At 47.3% G+C, this 22079-nt stretch overlaps 2 protein-coding genes across 2 annotated transcripts; both read right to left on the bottom strand.

The window, feature by feature from the left end:
- Positions 1-5: 5 nt before the first annotated feature.
- On the bottom strand, positions 6-13292 carry LOC144153006 (longistatin). Its single transcript, XM_077684628.1, has 4 exons — positions 12676-13292; positions 11416-11502; positions 5226-5362; positions 6-108 (listed from the first exon to the last, which is right to left on the bottom strand). Exons 1-4 carry the CDS (start codon positions 12825-12827, stop codon positions 14-16), a joined length of 471 nt encoding a protein of 156 aa, XP_077540754.1. The 5' UTR covers positions 12828-13292; the 3' UTR covers positions 6-13.
- A 236-nt stretch (positions 13293-13528) lies between these two features.
- Positions 13529-21817, bottom strand: LOC144153007 (longistatin-like). Its single transcript, XM_077684629.1, has 5 exons — positions 21351-21817; positions 18281-18367; positions 14665-14786; positions 14093-14226; positions 13529-13923 (listed from the first exon to the last, which is right to left on the bottom strand). Exons 1-4 carry the CDS (start codon positions 21509-21511, stop codon positions 14138-14140), a joined length of 459 nt encoding a protein of 152 aa, XP_077540755.1. The 5' UTR covers positions 21512-21817; the 3' UTR covers positions 13529-13923; positions 14093-14137.
- Positions 21818-22079: the final 262 nt, after the last annotated feature.

Genomic DNA, 22079 nt, shown 5'->3' with positions numbered 1-22079 from the left:
GTTGGCACAGGTGCTAAATTTGGTTGGTCAGGTCGCTCGTTCTTAACTCCGGGTAAGAAATAAAGCCGTCCTGGTTTTTGTCGGCCTGAAGAACGGAGTCCACGTAGCCTGCAAAAAGAGAGAACATCTTAGTGACGCACGCAGAACCCCATTACAAAAATGGAAAGAGAAAGCATGAAAGGGGGAAAAATAAAATAAAAAAGAAGCTGAAATGCGTACAAACTAAAAAAATGGCAGCATCTCCATTCCGTGGATGATAGCGAGGGTGTGGAATACGGGGACTCGAAATGACATCCAAGTTCCGCCCCGAGTGACATCCGATTTGCGCCCCAACGAAAATTTGCGAAAATAAAGCGAAATTCGATTTGAGCCGTGAGTTGCACCTTGATTATTCCCTAAATGAAACTGCAACTGATGGCTAAAATCGAATTTCGCTTAATTTTCGCTTGATTATGGTATGCGCACGGATGGATGCGAACGGACATTGGAGGTCCTAAAGTACTCCGCACCGTTAAAGGCGAGGGAGTAAGCCGTCTGACTGTCGAGCACTTACTCACGGCCGTAGCCCACTGGGTAAGACGACTGACACTAACTCTGTCTGGTCTACCAGACACAGTCTCGAATCCTGCTGGTGCCTGCGTGATTTTTTTGCGGTTGTAAATGCTATGCGCACGGACGCGGACGGACATTGTGCGGTCCTAAGGTGCTCCGCACGCAATACAAAGGCTGTGGAAATGTGAACCCCCAGCCCAATTACCCCCCCGCCTGCGGAGAGAGAACCCACCGCGAGGAAGTCGCTCTGCATTCGGTGCTGTACGGGAGCAGTCAGAGCACGAGCACCGTCATTCTATTCTCTTGCTACTATTTTAATTGTGGTGCTGCGGACCCACAAGTCTTCGAGATAACGTCGTTCTCCAGATATCATTTCGATTGCGTCGTTCATTTTGCAATTGTAAAAACGGCTAACATTCGTGGTGAGACGATACGTTGAAAACGCATGCAATTCGTGCGCAGGTTATCCACTACTGGTAGTTATTTGACTCGCCGCGGTGGCTCAGTGGCTATGGGGTTGTGCTGCTGAGCCCAAAGTCGCGGATTCGATTCCCGACCACGGCGGCCGCTTTTCTAATGGAGGCGAAAAGCAAAAATGCCGGTGTGTTCGAGATCTGGGCGCACGTCAAAGATCCCCAGCTGGTCAAAATTAATCCGGAGCCCTCCACTACGGCGCGCCTCATCGCCTGTGTAGCGTCGGCGCGTTAAACCTGCTAATCAATCAATCAATCAATCAATCAATCAATCAATCAATCAATCAATCAATCAATCAATCAATCAATCAATCAATCAATCAATCAATCAATCAATCAATCAATCAATCAATCAATCAATCAATCAATCAATCAGTTATTTGTGGACATGTAGAGTCCCCCCCCCTCTCCATAGTTTTTATTTTAATACTACTCTGCCCAATTTTATAAAAGAGGACCCCCAGAAATTTTGGAGCTTTGTCAGCGAACGTAAAAAGATTTATAAGAGTTCACACAACGGCTCAATGTTAGATAACCCTTCGGAAATCGCTTGGCATTTTAACAAATATTTTCACAGCGTATTTTCTAGCTGAGGTGTACCCCCTCCAAATAATTCCAGTTTCCCAGATATTAACGTAGTGTCTTACGATGGCGTTCTTAACATGCTCCTCAATTTAACGCTAAAATCTTCTCCAGGACCCGATGGTTTACCCAACGCTTGCTAGCGTCGTTATGCTGAACCCTTAGCCAATTTCCTCGTTATTGTTTTTCAGGCGTCCATTAGATCTGCTATCATACCCCTCTTTCTTTAGCTAACTATCGTCCCATTTCTATTCTGTCGTCCTCATGGAAACTTCTAGAGCATATAATAGGAACTCTTATCTTAAATTTTCTTGAACACCAGATTCTACCTCCATTGCAACATGGTTTTAGGAAGGGCTTTTCAACCACCACTCAATTAAGTTCAACTGTTCATTCTTTCGTTTCCACACTCGATGATGGCGGGCAGGTAGATGAATTTTTTAGACTTCACCAAAGCGTTTGATTTAGTGCCGCATCATAAAATAATTCACAAACTGCGTCTCATCGGGCTTCCTTCCTTTTTTGTAGGATGGGTTTCGGATTATTTGCCGAATCGAAGCCAATATGTAGACATTGACGGTTCTATTTCTAGTACTCTTCCAGTCACCTCCGGAGTCCCTCAGGGAAGCGTTATTGGACCCAGGCTTTTTCTAATTTACTGCAATGACATTGTCTCCGTGGTCAAAGAACCCGTCCGAATTCGACTTCTCACCGACGACTGCGTTATTTTTAATAATGTTCTATTGGTGACCAGGAAGCTCTAAATTTCGCACTCACTGCAATCCTCTCCTGGAGCCTTGAATGGGGCATGGTACTAAACCCCGAAAAACCCGTCTCCCTTCGCATCACCAGAGTCCTTCAATCACCAATAAACGGAATTCTTACCAATTTTCGTACTCTCTCACAGGAAATATCTTAAACCAAGTTAAGGAATATAAATATTTGGGCATAACTTGAACAAATAATCTAAGCTGGAATTCGCATATTACTAATGTTCCTTCCTTTCGTAAATTATGTTTACTTCAGCATAAGCTTCGAGACGCTCCAACTAATGTTAAACTACTTGCACACAAAACGCTAATTAGACCTGAACTGCAGTATGCTTGCGCTGTTTGGGACCCTCACACATTAAAGAATATTGACTTGTTAGAAAAGATCCAAAGGAGAGCTATTCGGTTTGTTTATTCAAAATTTCATCCCACAGATTCGGTTTCCGAGCTGATGCGTAGCAACGGAATTCCAACCATGCAGTCCAGAAGACAGTTTCTCCGCCTTAAATTGTTGTATTTGCTTCATCTCAGCAAAACTGCTTTGGACTGGAGTTCCTTCTTGAAACCCCTTGCTACTCGCCATACTCGTCATTTCCATTCTCTGTCCTTAACCACAATGTTCGCTTCTACCAATCTGTTTAAATTTACTATTTTCATCCGCACAATTAATGATTGGAACAATACACCCGAAAATTGTCTAAACTCTCTCGGTTCATTACAAGCCAATGTTTAGTTGTGCCTAGCGTACACTGTTTTATACCACTTGTTTCTGCTTTTTGCTGTTTACCCTTTGTATTTTTGTATGGTTGATATTGTTACCATTTTATGCCCCTCCTGCTTGGGCCTCCATGGCCTGCAGTATGTTCTTCAATAAATAAATAAATAAAAATACCCCTCAGCCCGCTCCGTACGCCAGTGTCTTTAGCACACAAAAGTGGGGCGATACCAAACCGGTTTTGCGGCAAAACCGGTTATCCGGTCATTCGAATCTCCGGTTATTCGAACTGGAAAGCCGAATAACCGGACCGCACGATCGGTTAGCGTACCTTGTTAACCGGTTTTGTATCCGGATGTTCGGATATCCCGATTTCTGTTTTATATACGAAAGATATCTTCGCAAACCCGAGCTTTTTTTGTGTGTGTGAGTGTGTGTGTGTGTGTGGGGGGGGGGGGGGGTGTCGATTTTATAGCGTCACCGTTTCGCTGCCGCTTTTTTGAAGATGTCTTTTCCGTGGCTGCTCCATTGAGGAATATATTTCACACACATCCATTCCAATATTAGAATATCCGGTTAACCAGCGACTGAAACCGGATATACTGATTAATTATCTGCTGCTAAAAATACGGATAACTGCCCTTCAAGGTCGGAGCCACTCCGAGCCGATTTAACCGGATAACCGATTTGACGGTTATCCAGTTCACGGTGCATGTGCTGTTTCATGCATGGCAGAAAGTGCTGCTTACCGAGATCGTACATTTTGTATAAACCCCGTTCTCATCTGCATCGTTCTCGTGCTGTCTAATAAAACGCGTTTTGCCATAAGCGAAACATCGAGCTACATTTCTCCTTTTCATGGGGTCAGTTTTTGTTTCATTTGCTTTCTATTTCTTGTCTTTGTTTTGTGGGGGAGGTGTAAGAGTTACATATTTTTGATTTCGTAAGTTCATGTGTATAATTCCGTTTGTTTTTATTGTATTTTTGCTTTTCAAATTTCCGTCGACCAATTATCTCCATTCACGCTATTATAATGATTAAATTGTCAGCCATGTCGTGGCTCGAATGAAGATCGAATGGAGAAACTAGGTTTTGAGAATTTAAAGCATTTAATTATTGAGAAAACTGAGGTTGCACTGTTGCAGTGGATAAGGACAGAGGAGCACGGATAGAAAACGTCTGACGCGGTGCACAGGCGTGGGGCACGTACACGAGAGAGAGAGTGAAACGGAACGTAAACACTCGCGTTGCGTCTGGCGCCTCGTGTTCTCGGGAGTCTCGGGCGCGTTGTGCTATAGAGGGGCTCGGAGCTACTCGGCGCGGCCGTGGCCGTAAATTGCGGTTTTCTGAGTGTCTTCGGGCGGTGCAGTTTCGGTGGTGTCGAGTGGCTAATTGCTTCGTGATCGAACGTTTTCGTTTCTCTGCTGAGAGAATTCTCCGAATCGTTGGAGACAGCTAAAAAATGTTTAAACTTAATCAAGAGTGCTTTTTCTTCAAATGCAGGGCGTTTTGAGTGGATTTCAGATGATGCATTAATAGGCACCATTTTTAAAATTAGCAGAGTAAAAATAAAAGCACGCGTCTTTCCTAGGAACTAACGCCATCAACGCTGAAGAGAGAAACTTCGGTCATACGTTTCACCTTATTGCTCAGTCCCCTCTACGGTGTGTGCTAAAAAGCTTCGCTGGTCATCCATTTTCACAGAGTGGAAGGGATCATAACTATTTTGTCAGATATTTTAGTTAATCATGTTTTTTTCTTAATTCTTCATTTTGATTCCAGTGGCCTACAACTGTTGCGTTCAACGTTGGAAGGGTGGCGCCCTTATGCTGTAGGCACGGGGGGGCCTTAACAGGAAACGCTTGTCGACTGTTGAACACTTCCAGTGCTGTACAGTGAAGGAGAGTCCTTTTGCAGGTCGTTCCGGAACTTCACGCTGTTTTGAGTTCAACGGAATTGAAAAAAGAAAAAAACTGCAGTAAGAGTAGGTCAAATTACCTTAGGTTAGCTTTAGATTAGTTACGTTGGGTTTATGTTAGACTGAGTTAGGTTACGCCACCTTGAAACAGCCTTTTTAGGAATGTGATGCTAGGGAACGACTGACAGATTGCGACGCGCAACGTTCATACTCACTGGCAATGTCCTGTTCCGGTATGATCAGCGGCGCCTTTCCGTCGTGCTCGTCGTCCTCCTCGTGGTGGTTTGTGTGGAACATAGCTGCCATCATCTCCTGGCCGTCCAGCTTGTTGTTATTGTCGAAGTCATGCATCCTGCGGCAAAGTGTCAGGGTCTAACTAGACAATCCAGTCGCACCTTGAGATTTAGGGTGTTGTTCTTCAGCGACTTCCCACTTAAAACACGGTTATAGCAGCAAAGAAATTACGAAATACTGCTGCTTCTCTACGAATAGCCGCATTTAGAAAATAGTCTTTTCGGGATCTAGTTATGAGACAAATGTGGGGCGAACTTGCCATATATTTGCAATATTAAGTATCGAAGCCACACTTTAGACGTTGCCCTCTTCGGAATAACTGCATGGTTACAGACTAATTCAAATTCAGGCCTCATTTGTACTTCAGGCCAGACGTCCCTTTCCATTCCACCGCCAAAAGGAAAAACGAGCGCTTTTCATTTCAAAACAGCTTCTAACTCCAAAAATACTATAAAAATCATTGTTGAATTACGTGCAATTAAACTTTGGAATTAGTCACTGATGATGGCAATGAGATAAGCCTAGACCATGCCAAGCTTTATGCGTCTACTTCGTTCATTTTGTGCAAATAAACTGCTGTACCGATTCAGATTTTTGCACCAAAATTATTTTCTGTTCACCCTATAGCTACAGCTTCCTTATTTTTTAATTGATGCTGCTTTACCAAAATTTCGAGAGAGAGAGAGAGAGAGAGAGAGAGAGAGAGAGAGAGAGAGAGAGAGAGAGAGAGAGAGAGAGAGAGAGAGAGAGAGAGAGAGAGAGAGAGAGAGAGAGAGCTCTTTATTAGAGGAAAGCAGAGAGGTGTGCCGGCATGTGAATGCCTAATGCTACTTTGCACGGTGGGGAGGAGAAAATAAAGTTGCAATAGGGAGTAAGGCGGAAGGGACAGAAGGAAGAAGGAAATAAAATAAGTAAATAAAGGAGGTAGCTTGTGTGTTGGGGACCGTCAGTGCGACACGTGAAAAGTCTATAGAGGGTTGCACAGTGCAAGGACGGCCTCACCTCAGCGACCCCGATGTCATTGAGGTATTCAAATAATGCGGTTAGCACTTTACGCTGAGACAAGGGAGATGACCATGGTCCCAGAAGTGCTTTTAAAGTTAGGAAACTGTGGTTGAGGCACTCGATCTTCTGTGTGAGGTCGTTTCTTGCTTGACCGTATGTAGGGAACTGCAGTAAAATATGTTAGACTGTTTCCGGTGAACCGCAGTTGTCGCAATACAAGTATAAGGTTAGGCCCAGGCGATACCGGTAGGTATCTGTGAGCACTACGTTGAGACGTAAACGATGGATCAAAGTCTCTAGCTGACGTGGAAGTCGCTCCGGTAACCTCAGTGCCAAAGTAGGATCAACATGACGCAGGAATGGGTGCTGCTTTTCCGGGAGAGACCACAAGGTGCTTCTTTCCCCGAAAACAAGCTCCTTTGATAGTTTCGAGGCATCGTGTTTCGTGAAGAAAATGTTCCTCACGTTTCAGTCTTAATCCTCTCTTGACAGCGTCATCTGCTTTTTCGTTGCCTATGATGCCGCAGTGTGCAGGGATCCACTGCAGTATCACGCGGTGCCCCGCGAGGCAGACTAGATGATTTAGGTAGGAGACATCACGGTATATATGTTCGTGAATGCTGAAGCAGCTGGAACGTCGAAGAGTTTGTAGCGCTGCCTTAGAATATGTAAAGATAACCCATTGTGCTGGCTGATGGCGGAGACTTTAGCGAAGTGCTTGTTTAATGGCATGAAGCTCAGCAGATGTGGATGACGTTGGGCGCTCAAGACAGTATGAGAGTGCTTGGCCGGTTGATGAAATGAAGAGCCCAGAAGAACTGAAGTCAGGCGTAGATGAGCAAAAATGTGGGTCCTATGAGAGTATTGGTTACATATTAAGGGCAAGTGTTAATTGGGGGAGGCAAGTCTGAGGCATAACTTTTTAACACGAAAGTGTTTTATTCCCGGATACACAAACATGTAGTGACGTCATATCCGTCCCGGAAGTGACGCCAGTACAACAAAGCAAGCAGTAGGGTGCACCCTTGCACACAGGGTCTTCTTGCGGGGAAGCAACATTTAGTACTAAACAGTACGTTATACTTAGGGTTGTTTGTTTTCGGGTTTTATATTTTAACGCGAAAGTGTTCTATGCTGGGATACAGCAAGATTTCACTGACGTCAAATGACGCCAGCACACCTTTGCCGAAGCGACCCGCCAGCAGGACGTCGCTCGCCAAGCACAACCACAAGACAGCGGCCGACCCGCAAATCATGCTCAGCTGCAGATTTTGCTGCACATTTCACTATCGTGTTTTACCGATTCCTATGACAGAGGAAACAACCACAATTTTTTCAGGCAAGTCCAGGTATGCTATATTTTATGCATAGGGGTGATAGAGAACATCCAAAGAACATCCAAACATCCAAAGGCAAGAAACCAGCCACTGCGACAGTGCCAACATAGGATGAGCCCTTAAGGAGGACGAGACAGGTACGGAGACAGTTATTCCTGGCCGCATTGAGCTGCTTTTTACATGTGGGCGACAGCCATTGCAGAACAGGCAGGTCTTGCACAGTGTACTTCTAGAGCCTTTAGCTGTCTTTGGCCTTGGTGGAAGATTGTACGCCTGGATTTCGAGCTTATTTCTAATTAACATGTATTCGCAATTGTGCTCGTTTATGTTAATGTGGTCATTTGGTTGTTGAAGTAATTGAGTACTGGACATTTCTGTACACGTGTACTTTTTCATTGGTATTGCGGCGCACTAATAAAAATTGTGTCCAATGTTCCGCCGATTCCTTTTGTTAAATGTTTCATAACAACACTGACACTGAATTAAACGTTATCACGTAAATCGTACAACGCAAAATAACTTGTACGTATTTTTGTCACTTCGGTGTACCTGTTCAAGATTGTGCATGTTTTAATAAGGCTAAACTTTCAATCCCTTGTTGATACATTCAACAACAGGTCCCCCCGGCAGTGCCTCAGTTCGAGACCTCTAGTATTACCCTCATGTATGTTTGTAGTTTCACCGGAATTAATAAACCTTAATTTGATTTCATTTGATTCAACACGCTCCGCATTCCGGGGGTACTGGGTCGACTGCTACACAACCCTAAATTTACCCAATTTTCTTATAAGCTCAATTACCGTGCTTTGTTTACAGGAGCTTTCTTGAGAAACTTAGTCGTCAATCCCAGCGTTCTTCCATCTGCTTCTTGTTGTGCTTTGACCCGTCGGCCATTTTGGGCGCCTTTCGTCAGCCATTTGGTGTGCCACCTCTTCGCCATGAGGCCAGATTTTGAGTAAACTATAAAAAATTATACTGCACTTGACGTTTCAGCCAGCGAGTTTCATTTAGTTGTCACAGTGCACAGTGGAGCCATCTCAGCCTTTCAAAATTCCCATCCTCTGTAAGTACTAGAGGCGTGCACGAGCTCGGGCCTCCCCGAAAGCCCGGGCCCATCCCAGCCTGTGCACGCCAAGCTCGGATCACCCGACTAACTTTTCACCCGGGCCACGGCCGGGACCGAAATATTAATGCTTCGGTCAGGCCGGGCCACCCTGGCGGCCCGGTACGGTGAGGCGATACTTAGGTATTCTATAATAGCGCAGAACCTACACGTTGGCGACGTGGCTAAAAGAAGCACCAGCTTTTTTTTTTCTTTTGACATTCCACGGGGCTTAACCCCGTGGCCCGGAGCCGGCAGGTCTTGCGATATGGAGGTTGATTGATTGATTGATTGATTGATTGATTGATTGATTGATTGATTGATTGATTGATTGATTGATTGATTGATTGATTGATTGATTGTAGGGTTTAACGCGCCGACGCAACTCAGGCGATGAGGCGCGCCGTAGTGGAGGGTTACGGATTAATTTTGACCACCTGGGGATCTTTAACGTGCGCCGAAATCTCGTACGCACAAGCGTTTTTGCTTTTCGCCTCCATCAGAAAAGCGGCCACCGCGGCCGGGAATCGAATTCGCGACCTCGTGCTCGGCAGCGCAACGCCTCAGCCACTGAGCCACCGCGGCGGGTGATATGGAGGTTCCTTTCCGGGTAGCAATCGCATGAACCAAGTTCAAATCCCACAGGCGCCGTTTTTTTTTTTTTTTGTTTTCATTAAAACTTTTTTTTTTTGTTCCGCTTGATATCCATTTATGAACTTGTGCATTATAAACAAAATTTCGGGTGGTTCTGTTCCTTTTAAGTCAGTTCCAGCTTTTGATTTGTACTTTTTCGTGATTGTGTTTCCCATTTGGGGTTGCGCTGCCCGCTTTAGTTTGGTTTTGCCTGTTATTACTTCACTTAGGATGCTTTTTATCTGCTTTAGGTGGATTTCTGCTGCCAAGCGTGCCCCAAGCAGCCGCGGGCCCCTACGGGATACGATTGTGAATACGCAGGCAGGCCGGGCCCGGGCCATGGTCTCAGGCCGGGCCAGGCCGTTGGTCTTTTTTCCGGCCGGGCCGGCTGCGATAAGCACCGGGCCCAGACCGGGCCCGAGCCAGAATCTGGCCCGTGCACAGCTCTAGTCAGTAACACCGGCTTTGTGGAAGTGTACAGTTACAGAAAAGGGTTTAAACTCGTGTTTTTACCGGACCTGTTCCGAAACAGTGACGTTTGATTGCTCAGACTGCACAACCATGGGGAGTTTTATATCATCCGGTACGATGAACAATCCTCAGGCATGGTTTCAATACATTTAACATGAAGCCACCGCTCCTAAGTTATTCAAGCAGCCTCACACAGCCACCATGAAACGGATAGCCTCACCTTTGTCTGCTAAGATAAAACTGTAGCTCTTCCAAGTTTCACGAAGCTAATTAAATCAAAGGTATGCTAAATCGCAAATCAGAAACAACCGTTTTGTTTTTCTTTATTTCCCTCGTTTAGTCTCGTGCTTGTCTGGACAGCGCCCCTTCAATACGCTCGCAAATAAAGCATTGTCCATTTGCAATTCAAAGTGCATTCTTCATTTATTTTGCGATACCATTTGCATTCGCATGTGAACAACTTCGCGCCATCCAGAAGCATCACGAAAGGCGAACGCCTTTAAATTAAGGAGGAATAACGCTCCTGCCATGAGGCAGAGATAATTAGAAAGATAAGAATGGGGTGAGTGCATTCGGCAGGCATTCTCAGATAATGAATGACAGCCTGCCATTGTCCCTGAAGAAGGGAGTGTATGACGACTGCATCTTAACGGTACTCACGTACGGGGCAGAAACTTGGAGGCTCACTAAGAGGGTTCAACTTAAACTGAGGGCAACTCAGCGAGCAACGGGCAAGATTAAGGGACAAGAAGAGAGCGGAGTGGGTCAGGGAAAAAACGCGTGTCAAGAACATATTAGTAGAAATTAAGAAGAAATGGACGTCGGCAGGACATGTAATGCGAAGGCAAGATAATCGTTGGTCATTAAGGGCAATAGAGTGGACTCCTAGGAAAGGCAAGCGTTGCAGGGGGCGGCAGAAAGTTAGATGTGCAGATGAGATCCAGAAGTTTGCGGGGATAAATTGGTCGCAGTTAGCACAGGACCGGGATAATCGGAGTTTAATGGGAGAGGCCTTTGCCCTGCAGTGTGCGTAGATAGGCTGGTGATGGTGATGATGAACGCTCCTGCTCGGGGTGCCTGCCACTCGGATGAGGGGAGCGTGATAACGATGCGGGTTATTGGGTATCAACACTAGTCGTAAGCGTCGTAATCTACCTTTCCAGGAGCGAAGGAGGCCCGCTACTCATCGCTGTCATCGCCCCAGTGAGGAGCTGGATGAAACGAGGCTTCCCCTTTGTGCCACCCAAAGTCACTTTTTCCCCCAGCGAAACCTCGTGCAATAATCCCAGAATCGCATAGCCACGTTACTCCAGAAATTGGAAGGGTCTACCAGATATTTTGCTTCTGGGAGATACGAGTGAACGGCCAATGCCACCCAACGTTACTCCTAGATCCCTACAACTACAGTGTACTATAGGGATGCTGTTAAAGAGCTTCATCGCTGAGGAGACCCGTTTTGCCCCCGCACACGACACACTCCCCAATTCAGTACACTATACTACAACGATAATTAGAGTTCATTCCGAGTGGCGAAAAGCGGCGATGCTGAAATGACCCGCTCACCGGAAGTAGTAGAAATAGAGCTCGTCCTGCGACAGGGCTCCGGCGCCTTCCAGTTCGATCATCTTCGCCAGGTCCTTCTTGATGTGGCTGAAATTTAAAGAAAAATAAACCACGGTACAGAGCCAGAAAAGTAACGTACCGTCGGGGTGGTAGTCACTTTGAAATGCGAGAGCCACAAATCAGCACAAAGCTTATTTAGCGTTCACTATAAGACGCTTGAATTTCGTCAAAACATGCACCCATTTTTATTTCCTTTATTTCTTGTCCTGCTAAACAGATATACACATACACGACGTAACTAGCATAAAAGATATTTTGCGCGCGTGTTTAAATGTACATTTACAAATCAGCCCTCCACACCCGCAGCTACTGACGAAAAGCTATCGCGTACAAGATAGTGGTGTGGAAAATTCGTATGGACGATCTGATGGAAAATTTTAGCGCGCATGCAAATTCGGGTGACGCTTCAGGATTCCAGAACAAACCCACCTTCAAAAAAAAGCCTTTTTTTGCGTAGTGTACGAATGGTTAATTGCAACAAAGTTGCTTCGCACGAAGTGTACCACTTAACATATGAAGCATAAGCTCTCTTGTTACGGGCTTTTGCAAGCTAAAAAAACCCGCCTTCGCGACGCCGAGGTCGTATCATTGCGCCACAGCTTAGAGCAGAGCTCGTAAACCATCCAAACCTCGGAACTGTGCTCAGTTAACGGGCTCCTTCAGTGGTTTGAGCATGACCGGGCACGCACCCGAAGGATAAGAGGGGCTAAGCCTGTACATATCCCGTTATACGCAGTCCTATTCTCATGTACCAAAACTTTCGAAAATTGGAAGCCCGCATGTCTTCGTGACGAATCGCCTTTAACGAAATGACCGTGACCTTTGCTGACGCTCACCAGGCGACCCGACTACCCGCCTCAATCAACGCTCGAGCAAATACGGCAGCCTGCACCTAGCTCCTAGCGCTCAGCTATGGATGCCCCGGATTCCGGTTCCACTGACGGTAACAAACGTCCCCTCCCCTACGTAAAACGTACGAGGGGTCTTGGTTGCTTTTACAGGCCTAAGTCCACACCACAAAATCTAATCCAGCCCGAAAAGGTCACAGCATCCCCGTGAGACTACCACCACTACCACTATAGCAACCGTCCCAAGCTAGATCTATACACCAGTCTACACCTGGCTAAACAAATCACTCGCGTCGAAGTTCTAGCATCGGCGAAAACTCTCGGTGAAGAAAGCGCCGTAACAGGGACTCACCCCAAATCGCGGACAACCTCGACGGCCGACCATTTCTTGCGAAGCGCGTCGGCCTCGTTGGGCTGCATCTGCTGCTGGTCGCCGGCCTGCGCAGCCACCACTCCGAGAAGGACCGCCACGCACAAGGCCCACAAGAGACGACGGTGCGTCATCTTTTGATTGCCGCGAATCGAAGGGACAGGACAAAGCGTCGGCGCGCGACACAGGAGCCGAGATAGCTTTCCGAACAGCGGGACTGCTGCTGCAGCTGCCGGGCTGATTTAATGGCCCGAGAGTGTCAAGCCACGTTTGCTGTGCTTCGACGCCGAGGGAGGGAGAGAGAGAGCCCGCATCTGCCGAAGCCGTCGACGAACGCCACGCTCACATCAACGGCGTGGAAACGCCTCAGTCAGGCGCGCGCACACACGCACAAATACAGCACACACACGTGGACCACGCGCAATGGCTCGACGTCGGTTCGTTGCGGGCGCTGACAACCGAGCACTGCATCTGACTCGCTGCGCGCTGCAGAGATGCCTGCCAAGGCGAAAGATGAGACTTCCAGACTCGCAAAGGGAGAGGGGCTACGCTAGAATCGCGGTTCTCGCTCGGGGGTTGACATCCGTCGGCGGGAGGGGAGCCTGCGCCGATAGCCTGCGGCGGCGCCGCAGATGGCTGTTGCGAAAACAAAGCGAGCTGTTCGGAACTCCGGCTGCGGCTTCGGATGCGGGTCCCCCAGAGTCAACTGCAGCGGCGGGAAACTTGAAAGTGCGAACTCCCACCTTCGGCGTGCTTCTTCGTGTTCAAAGGCGGAAAGTGGTGCCAGCAAGCAGTGACGACGCTTGAACTTACATAGATAGAGAAACGCAACAGGAAAAGGAATGCAACAGTGTTTATTTTACCATTGAAATGGCGGGTGACTTCAAACTAAGTTACACAGAATGGACGAACAAAAATTGTGATGGCTGTACTTAACCATGCCGTTGTGGCTACTTTAAAAACTAACGAAAATGTTAACGTTTCATTCTTGTTAAAACGCACCTCACTTGACCCTTGAGCAACTACGGATATAAATACCAGTCGAGTACTTTGGTCGACGCCCGTTTGCAAGCATCGATGGCGCCTGCAAGAGGGCCTCCTTAAGGAACAAAATACAGTCATCATTGTTGCATCCAGCATCGCTGGAGCTGAGCAGCATGCGCGTCATATAACATTTAAAGCGCTGCGTGATTAGTCCGTAAAGCGAGCAGTGTAAATCACAACAATAAGCATCTTAAAATTCAACTGCGCGCAAATTAACGAGGACGTGAACACACTGAAGACACCACAAGCGTACACCACAAGCGTACATCTCTCCTCGTTAATTTGCGCGCAGTTGAATTTTAAGATGCGTCAATACCAACTCGCCCAACTTTCGACCCTTTTACACAACAATAAGAAAAGGCACGTCGGTGGCCGATGCGTCCCCTCGAGCGTGTCCTCTCTACGGTTCTTCGGTGGAACTCCGTAGTTCAGCGTACTCGAGGAATCCGTCCTCGTTCTTGTCGAACATCATCAGGGCATCCACGGCAGCTGGAAGCAACGCGCAATGAAGGGACACATTAGTTGCACACAAACATCAGCAAGTAATCAGAGGGAGGACGCTCAGAGGAGTAAAAAATAAGCTTCAAAAATTGACCACGTATCTTCTTGCTTGGCTGTAAATCCCTTCGAAGGCGGTAGCTTTGACCTCCAAAGACGATAGCCACGTAACGACCCTCCTTGCTCCTTCCCCGTACCACATTCAACTTCACCGTTCACCCTTCAGCACCAGGACCTGATCGTACATCTCTCCCAATTCCCTCTTCTGATGCACTCCCTAAGTTCCATTTCCCAACCTTTACCACCAATACATTTTCCCTACCCTCCCTCCGCCGCCTCTTTCTTCAGGTATTTTTTTTCTTTGTTGCTAACCTACGGCGTTGTGGTTTTGATTTGGAGCGTTGGCAAGCGCCCCGTGTGGCCTCTTACCGACAGTTTCGCTGATACCGGTCTCAGCGTTGTCCTTGTTGTGGCCGTGGTCACTCATGTGCTTCATGGCGGCCAACAACTCCCAACCGTCCAGCTTGTTGTTGTCGTCAAAGTCGTGCATGCTGCGTTTAGCACGAAAGCGCCGCAAGGTAATTTTGCCATTAATGACAGACCTAGTTAAGTGAACAAGAACACCAGGAGGGAGGCAAAAAAAGCTGGACGTGGCAGCTAGACGATTCTCCCGCAATCACTTTCAAGGTACAGTGCCGTCCACTGTTAAAGGGAACCGGCCAGCGTGTGGCCGCTGCGCTCCGCGAAGCGCCAGCGCCGAGTTGCGGCGAGAATCGGAGACAGCCGGCGCATGCCACGGCCGGACTGGAGGAGCGGCGAGCGCGCACTTTCATACGGCCTGAGCTTCGGGTGTAGTTCCCACCTTTCACCGCCGCTAGTTCGTGGCGCTGCGGACCAACCCTCGCCGGGTGACCTACAGCACGGGCGGGGTAGAGCGTAGAGCGGCGGCGCGCGCGCATTTGCCACTGCCGTAGCCCTGCCGTGGCTACACGTGGTACCTGTCCGTGTCAATTTACATGTGCGTCATTAAAATAGGCGGCTGCTTCCCCCCCTTCTGAATTTTCGGTCTAATGGGGTCAAACAGCCTAACATTATCACTCGGAAGCGCCTAATCAAAAAATTGAAAGAAACATTTTAACTCGGGGCACACGAAGAAAAATATGAGAGGCCTTCATATCTTATCAGCGACTGTATTATATGCAAATGGTGAGGCAGGCAATAAACGCGGCATTTTCCATGATTTAAATATCAGTTCTTATTTTTCCTTTCGGATGATGTCTTGGTTTGCACACACACAGGACACGACCAGTGACGCGAATGATTTCCCGCCGAGGGAGATACGGTTATCGCTTAGCTAAACGTGTTTCTGCTGCTCACGCTCCGGTCGGGCTGAGTGGACTGCTGGCAGCGAGCGCACTGTCAAAAACATACAGCTAAAACTCTAAATCACGCAACTGAAGTGCACAACGTGACTTCTTTTTGGTGAGATATAGCAGCGAAGGAATTCATTGGTACCGGTGATATTCCGCGGCAGATCCAAAACATGTGCGGCAAGCGTTGTCGGCTCGCTCGGCCAGAGCAGATGCGTCGACTAAGAAAAAAGAGGGTTGGGAGGGTAGAGGGTTGGTTCCAAGCGCCCTCACTCTGTCAAGAATCTGCTGTATCGTTTCCTTGTTGGGTGCGCAGGCCGTATGAAAGTGCGCACACTGACTGCACGATGCAGGAGAAGCCGCTCTGTCGTCTGCTACGGCGCTTCGCCGTGCCGCTCAGCATCCTTCGAGTGCGAAATTCCTCAGTTATGGCAAGCTGAGCTGCACAGCGGAGCAGACGACAGAGCGGCTTCTCCCGACTCGTGCAGCCAGTGCGCATCCGCCGGCTGTCTCCGATTCTCGCCACATCTCGGCGCCGGCGCTTCGCGGAGCGCAGCGGCCACACGCTGGCCAGTTTCTTTTAACAGTGGACGGCACTGTACAAGGACAACGGTGCCCGCGGAATGTTTCGAGATACGTGAGGTCTACAGTGAAACAAAGTCGATCAGGAGTACGAGAAATGGGAAAGACAGAAGATAAACAATTAGGAGCATGCGTCAGTGACAGGAAACCTCTACAATTAAGTGGTTGAACGGAAAGATAAATAGAAAACTAAAAATGATATTCTGCATTTGAGGAACTTGTCTAGGATAGTACGACTCTACAAACTGTGGAAAAAATTTAAATATCTAGAAAACATTTTCGCATTACTATTGCTTGCAAAGCAACACGAAAGGGAGGGGAAAATGGGGGGGGGGGTCGGCGTCGCAACAGGTAGACTGGGGGTACTCAGCAATTCTCGGAAAAAACAGTACAGACGATAAGTTTTTTTATTCAAAACAAAACGCCATTTAGTGTAAGCTTTTCAATGGCCTGCCTTTTTCGTTGAGGGTATTTCAAGCTTAGCAAAACTACTTTTCCGTCAACCGGCAACCGTAATTTGTTACGGCGTTGTTTGATTAATCAGCGAGTTTGTTAATTGTAAGATTACGCATGTTAGACAGGAAAATAGTCTGAAATTCGTCTGCCTATCAACGCTTTGCATAATTAATAATCAACGCTAGCTAAGCCTGATGCTTTAAATGAGAAAAAGCTCAGCCACAGAACATCATCCACCGCCACTGAGCTAGCAGCTGTCAGAGGAGCACTCCTTTACATAAGCGGAAGTCCTGCTCGGCGGTGGGCAATTCTTTCCGATTCTCGGACAGCCTTACAACTATTAAATAAGCCGCCTGATTGCCGCAACCAACTTGTCTGGGATATGAATTAAATATACACAAGTGCGGTGAGCTAGGGACATGAACTTTGCTTTCAGTGGCTACCAGGTCATTCTGGTATAACGGACAACATCGTCTCCGATGCGGCCGCCAGAGAAGCTCACTTCCTAAACTACACCGCTGGAATCCCGTTTTGCAACGAGGATAGCAAAGCAGCTGCATTTGGCCTAGGATAGAGACTACAGCTGCCCACCATGACAGGATCCTCTGAGAACGTATACGCCTCTCCATGTGATATGCCCTAAGTGCGATTTCCGGCATCCGCGGCGACTGCCCAAGCGCACTGAAGGCGGGCTACACCGGCAGCGACTTAACGTTCCATACACCCGAATCCTTTTGTTTAAGCTGGGCCGGGTAGAGTCGCCATTTTGTCAAGTGTGCTATACTACTGACAACATTAGGTACATTTTAAGCCACTGTCCGCGATATTCAGTCAACGGGCAACAGCGTTGAAGGCACTTGTGCGACTCTGACGTAGAGGTGCTCTAGAACTCTCGCACTTCCTTGGAGCCTGGCGAAATCATGACGAGGCAGTGCTGGGTACAAAAACTCTGCTTACTTTTCTTGCGAAACCGGGCTAGAAGAGGTAGTGTGAACCCTCTGAACATACACATTTCATATATGTGCACACCCCCTTTTCTTTTCCTGTTTTATTTCTTTTATTTTCTTTCTCTCTCGCTCTCTATTTACTGATGTCATCTCACAGTATTCACCCCAATCTGGAGTAGCAAGCACTACCGTTAGTACAGCTGACCTCTTCATTAAAGATCTCTCTCTCTCTCTCTCTCTCTCTCTCTCTCTCTCTCTCTCTCGAAGTTCGATACTTTGCTGCGACGTGCATAAAACTGATTAGACTTACTGTAAATAGATATTTTTGTTGACATTTGATGTCAAGACACTAATAACAGGTATTAAATTTGAACTTGAGGTGCGGAACAACTTGAGGTGCTTCGCACTTCTTTACATGCATGGTTTTAATTCATTTTCCCCCGAAACAACCATTTCTTTGTTTAGATGCGGACGTGCCTGGGCGTTTTCATTGAGGATCCTTGTTGCAATTTTTGCAGTTTAATAACCGCTTATTAAAACGTAAAGTAAGCCGATTCCCACACATTGAACGAGCACAAGAGCGCTGGCCGACGTTAAAGGGCCAACTGCGTTACACGACTATTTGAAAACAAGTACCGGATATTCGAACAGTACGCGCTGAAAAGAAAAAAAGTTGGAAAGACAACTTACCGAAAGAAGTAGAAGACAGTCTCGTCTTCCGTCAACTTGCCCTCGAGTTGCAAATCCGTGATTGTCTTCAGGTCTTCTTTCAGGTGCCTGCATAATGTACAGTAAAAATTAATGTCACCCAACGCAACTAACTGGCGTACTCTTTGCATTGTAAGAAGCAACTCAAAATTTTGATTGATTGATTGATTGATTGATTGATTGATTGATTGATTGATTGATTGATTGATTGATTGATTGATTGATTGATTGATTGATTGATTGATTGATTGATTGATTGATTGATTGATTGATTGTAGGATTTAACGCGCCGACGCAACGCAGGCGGTGAGGCGCGCCGTAGTGGAGGGCTCCGGATTAATTTTGACCACCTGGGGATCTTTAACGTGCGCCGAAATCTCGTACACACGGGCGTTTTTGCTTTTCGCCTCCATCAGAAAAGCGGCCGCCGCGGCAAGGAATCGAACCCGTGACCTCGTGCTCAGCAGCGCAACGCCTTAGCCACTGAGCCACCGCGGCGGGTAACTCAAAATTTTCACGTCCAAAGGTATGCTCTTTTATGCTAGCTTCCGTAGTGCACCATGTACCATGTATGCCTGATTTTCTCAAACGGCGGCCGTCATTTTGAAATGACGAGGTAATGGCATATATATGATGCGTTTAATAATTTTTGGCCGGTTTGAAGTTTCATTTTGTTTTTCGTATGAATGAAGTCACATTAGCCCTAAGTAAAAGTACACAGGTTTCTGAAATTTCTGTTTGCCTGGAAATATGTTTGGGCTTTCTGAGGTTAAGTTTTTAAGGTCTCTTAGAATATTGCTCCTGATGTCACGACCACTGGACCTCTCCAGGTGCATGCTTGGGGCCCGAATTCTCATAATTCACGGACGAGCGTGGTTGCAACATCTCCGTGTGGCAAGGTGTCCATATGATATCATAGCAATGATGACAGTGAGGATTTATTAAATCTGCCTTATGCTTATTCATGTCATGCAATATAATTTGCCGGCGTGCTTCTTGAGAACCTGTGAAAATGACAACTGGGAGTTCTGTAGCCTGGAGCCTATGCGATGTGAAGGTGTCATGGTAACTGGTGATGGCGTAGAGTTCAATGCCTGCTGTGTTGATGTTGGCGCTACTTTTGAAAATGCTAGCTACTGGCTACTGCCGGATGAAGGCCTGTGTTCAGCACTACGATGTTGTGCTTGCCTCTGCTGGAACTAATGTCTACGTAGTATACGGCTTGGCTTGCTGGCGATCTTTTCCCAAGTTTCTATAGAAAAGACCACCAATAGGACCATAGGAGAAGCTAAACAGTGACACCCATTGGGATGTCTATAGGAGCTAAAGGTGGCCATAGGAGCTGCTATAGCTATAATTGGGCCAAATAGCTATAGCATGCAACCATAAAAAGATTTTCTACGGCCGACCATACGATATTTTTCTATGAGAAGGGAAAGTTACTAATCAGATAGGGCGGTGCGTCGCTCGTTAACTTTTATGTATTCTTTTTTTGTTTTTGTTGCTCAGCCCTTTAATCAGCGCCTGCCTTGCTCTGTTGCAGCAACAGACAACTGTACTGAGAGCAAAACAATGAAAGCGTCACCTGTGATCACGTCCCCCCTAGTGCCATTAGCTCGCGTGTAGCGACCATAAAAATTACAATGCGTCCTTCGCGGCATACAGAAAGTGACAACGCCCCGTGAAAGCACGATAAACAATATAACGTTCTCAAAATAAACGAAGGTATCTGACAGTGGGTCATGAGTTTGAGCAAGGCAAAGCGAGCAACGGACTGACCCTTGCTGTCCGCGCGCGCACCTCCGAGCCGCGTGCGAGACGTTGTGAAGGTGGAAACCAACCACAATCACCGCTTGTAATTAATTAGCTTGTCGTTTGCAAGTGCAGGAAGAGACACTGCAGCTAACACGAAAAGACGAGCACGTGCAACGGGAGGTCTCGGTATCCGGAGGGAAGCTACGGCGAAACGCCAGACGGCGCGACGATGCGATTTTACAATAAGGGCTTTAATTTGCAAGCGCTCGCAAGCCTCGGCTTATTTGGACTCCGGTTATACTATACCTTTGCCGTCCGTGTAGCTGCCCGTAAACGTATTTCAACTTGTTTTATTTCATTCATTGTTTCAATTCTGCAACCCTTGTCATTTTTAATGGCAATTTTGGCGCGGTTAGTACAGCGTTTTGAAACGGCTCTACAATGAGCTCAAACCCATAGAGAGCACAAAAATAAAGTGTGACTATGTCGGCGAGAGGCATAAACGTTGTGATCTACGACTAGATGAAATGTATTACCGACAGCCGTAAAAACGTCAAATGATGGGAACGGTAACAAATGTTCTTGCGCAATAGTGCAAAATAAGTGCACAAAAACTCTAAAATAGAAGCTGAAGCTAGGCACTGTAGCTCTTTCCCCCTCCATTGTTCACGCTAAGGAAATAATATGCTCACAAAAGGTGGAAACAAATTGAATACATGATCGGTTCTTTCGGCAAACTAAATCAGTGAGGTACTTTGCTGCTAACGATTGGTTGATAACATAAGCACTGCACCCATAACATTTCCTTTTTTTAAAAGGAAGTGGGCGGAGCTAGGGCAACACGAGAAATTTTCTTAGGCAGTTACACAAGCGCAAACAAAACATACAGGACAAATAAAGTAAAATGACAAGCTATCGCCTCGTCAACTTCCCTCGTACGACGTTTTATTTATTTTTTGTTGGCTCCTGTAGAACAAATAGCCCAAAGTGCTACTAACTCGAAACGCAATCGCGTCTAATAGCTGCTACCGGCGGTGTCTTCAAGATCAAATGAATTTTGCACTATACCAGTTATTAAGCAATGGTATGCGCTAGATGCTGCCGTGGTCTCCAACGCTCCGCGCTGCCGATTTAGTTCCGAGTCGCGGGGTGTCGAATATGGAGCGATTTCGGCCGGCGTCGAAGAAACCCGGGGGCTACAAATCATTCCAAACCCTCCACCGGCGCAGTATTCGGAGCACCCGGCTATCACAGCGAGAGAAGACGACGGAGCAGAACTCACGCTTCGCAAACTTACTCGATGTCGTGGATTATGTCCTTCATTCCGTATTTCTGCCGAACTTGGGCCACCTTGGAATCGGTTTCTTCTGCGTTCCCAGTGGAGCACGACACCATGTGCAGCACACAAAGCGCCGCGATCAGCGCAGTCCGACCGGCCGGGTTCCATGTGGGCCGCATCACGGGAGATGCTTCAGTGAAACACGTCAGAACAAAGACACTGTCGGCTTTTGTTTTCCCTCGGAGTGCACGCTTCCGAGCAGCAGTAGCAGCAGCTAGCTGTCCGTGGTCACTCACAATCGAGGCAAAGCAGACGGCCGGTAGCCTGGCAGCTGGAAGACCCGCAGCGCTGTCGCCGGCGTGTAATCCAAGCGAAGAAGGGCATAAAGAGTAAAAAAATCAAGCTTCTACTGCCACGGAGGGGCCACGTCGCACACGCTGATAAGGCGATGCCAGCGTCACAGATAAGCGTGCGAAGAAGAGACAGATTGGGAGCGTTTCGCCGACAATACTATTGCCCCGCGCAGTCACCCGCCTGCCTCGGACGTGGAAGTCGTTTCCGAGCTTTCTTACGGCTTGGGGCAGATGGCGCCGTCATCTTCGGAAATTGTAGCTTCCCTGCGTAACTACGTGCTTCGCTGTTGGAGGCCGTAAATACCGTACTTGTCATGCGCCCCTCCCATTCTACTCCAATTTTTGTTTTGTTTTGATTCGTTAACCGTGCTCAAGGGTCCACGGCTTCGTTCTC

The sequence above is a fragment of the Haemaphysalis longicornis genome, unplaced genomic scaffold (assembly GCF_048455015.1).
Source record: "Haemaphysalis longicornis isolate Haplotype H1 unplaced genomic scaffold, Haemaphysalis longicornis Haplotype H1 scaffold_9, whole genome shotgun sequence".
NCBI lineage: Eukaryota > Metazoa > Arthropoda > Arachnida > Ixodida > Ixodidae > Haemaphysalis > Haemaphysalis longicornis.
This window is presented reverse-complemented; position numbering and strand designations above follow the sequence as displayed.

Excerpts from the sequence above, each read along its gene's own strand:
- LOC144153007 (XM_077684629.1), bottom strand. The coding sequence starts at position 21,511 with ATGCGGCCCACATGGAACCCGGCCGGTCGGACTGCGCTGATCGCGGCG. Across the intron at positions 18,368-21,350 it reads GACATAATCCACGACATCGA|GCACCTGAAAGAAGACCTGA; the intron begins GTAAGTTTGCGA and ends TACATTATGCAG. Across the intron at positions 14,227-14,664 it reads CGGTATCAGCGAAACTGTCG|CTGCCGTGGATGCCCTGATG; the intron begins GTAAGAGGCCAC and ends CGTTGCTTCCAG.
- LOC144153006 (XM_077684628.1), bottom strand. The coding sequence starts at position 12,827 with ATGACGCACCGTCGTCTCTTGTGGGCCTTGTGCGTGGCGGTCCTTCTC. Across the intron at positions 11,503-12,675 it reads GAGGTTGTCCGCGATTTGGG|CCACATCAAGAAGGACCTGG; the intron begins GTGAGTCCCTGT and ends TTTAAATTTCAG. Across the intron at positions 5,363-11,415 it reads CTCTATTTCTACTACTTCCG|GATGCATGACTTCGACAATA; the intron begins GTGAGCGGGTCA and ends ACTTTGCCGCAG.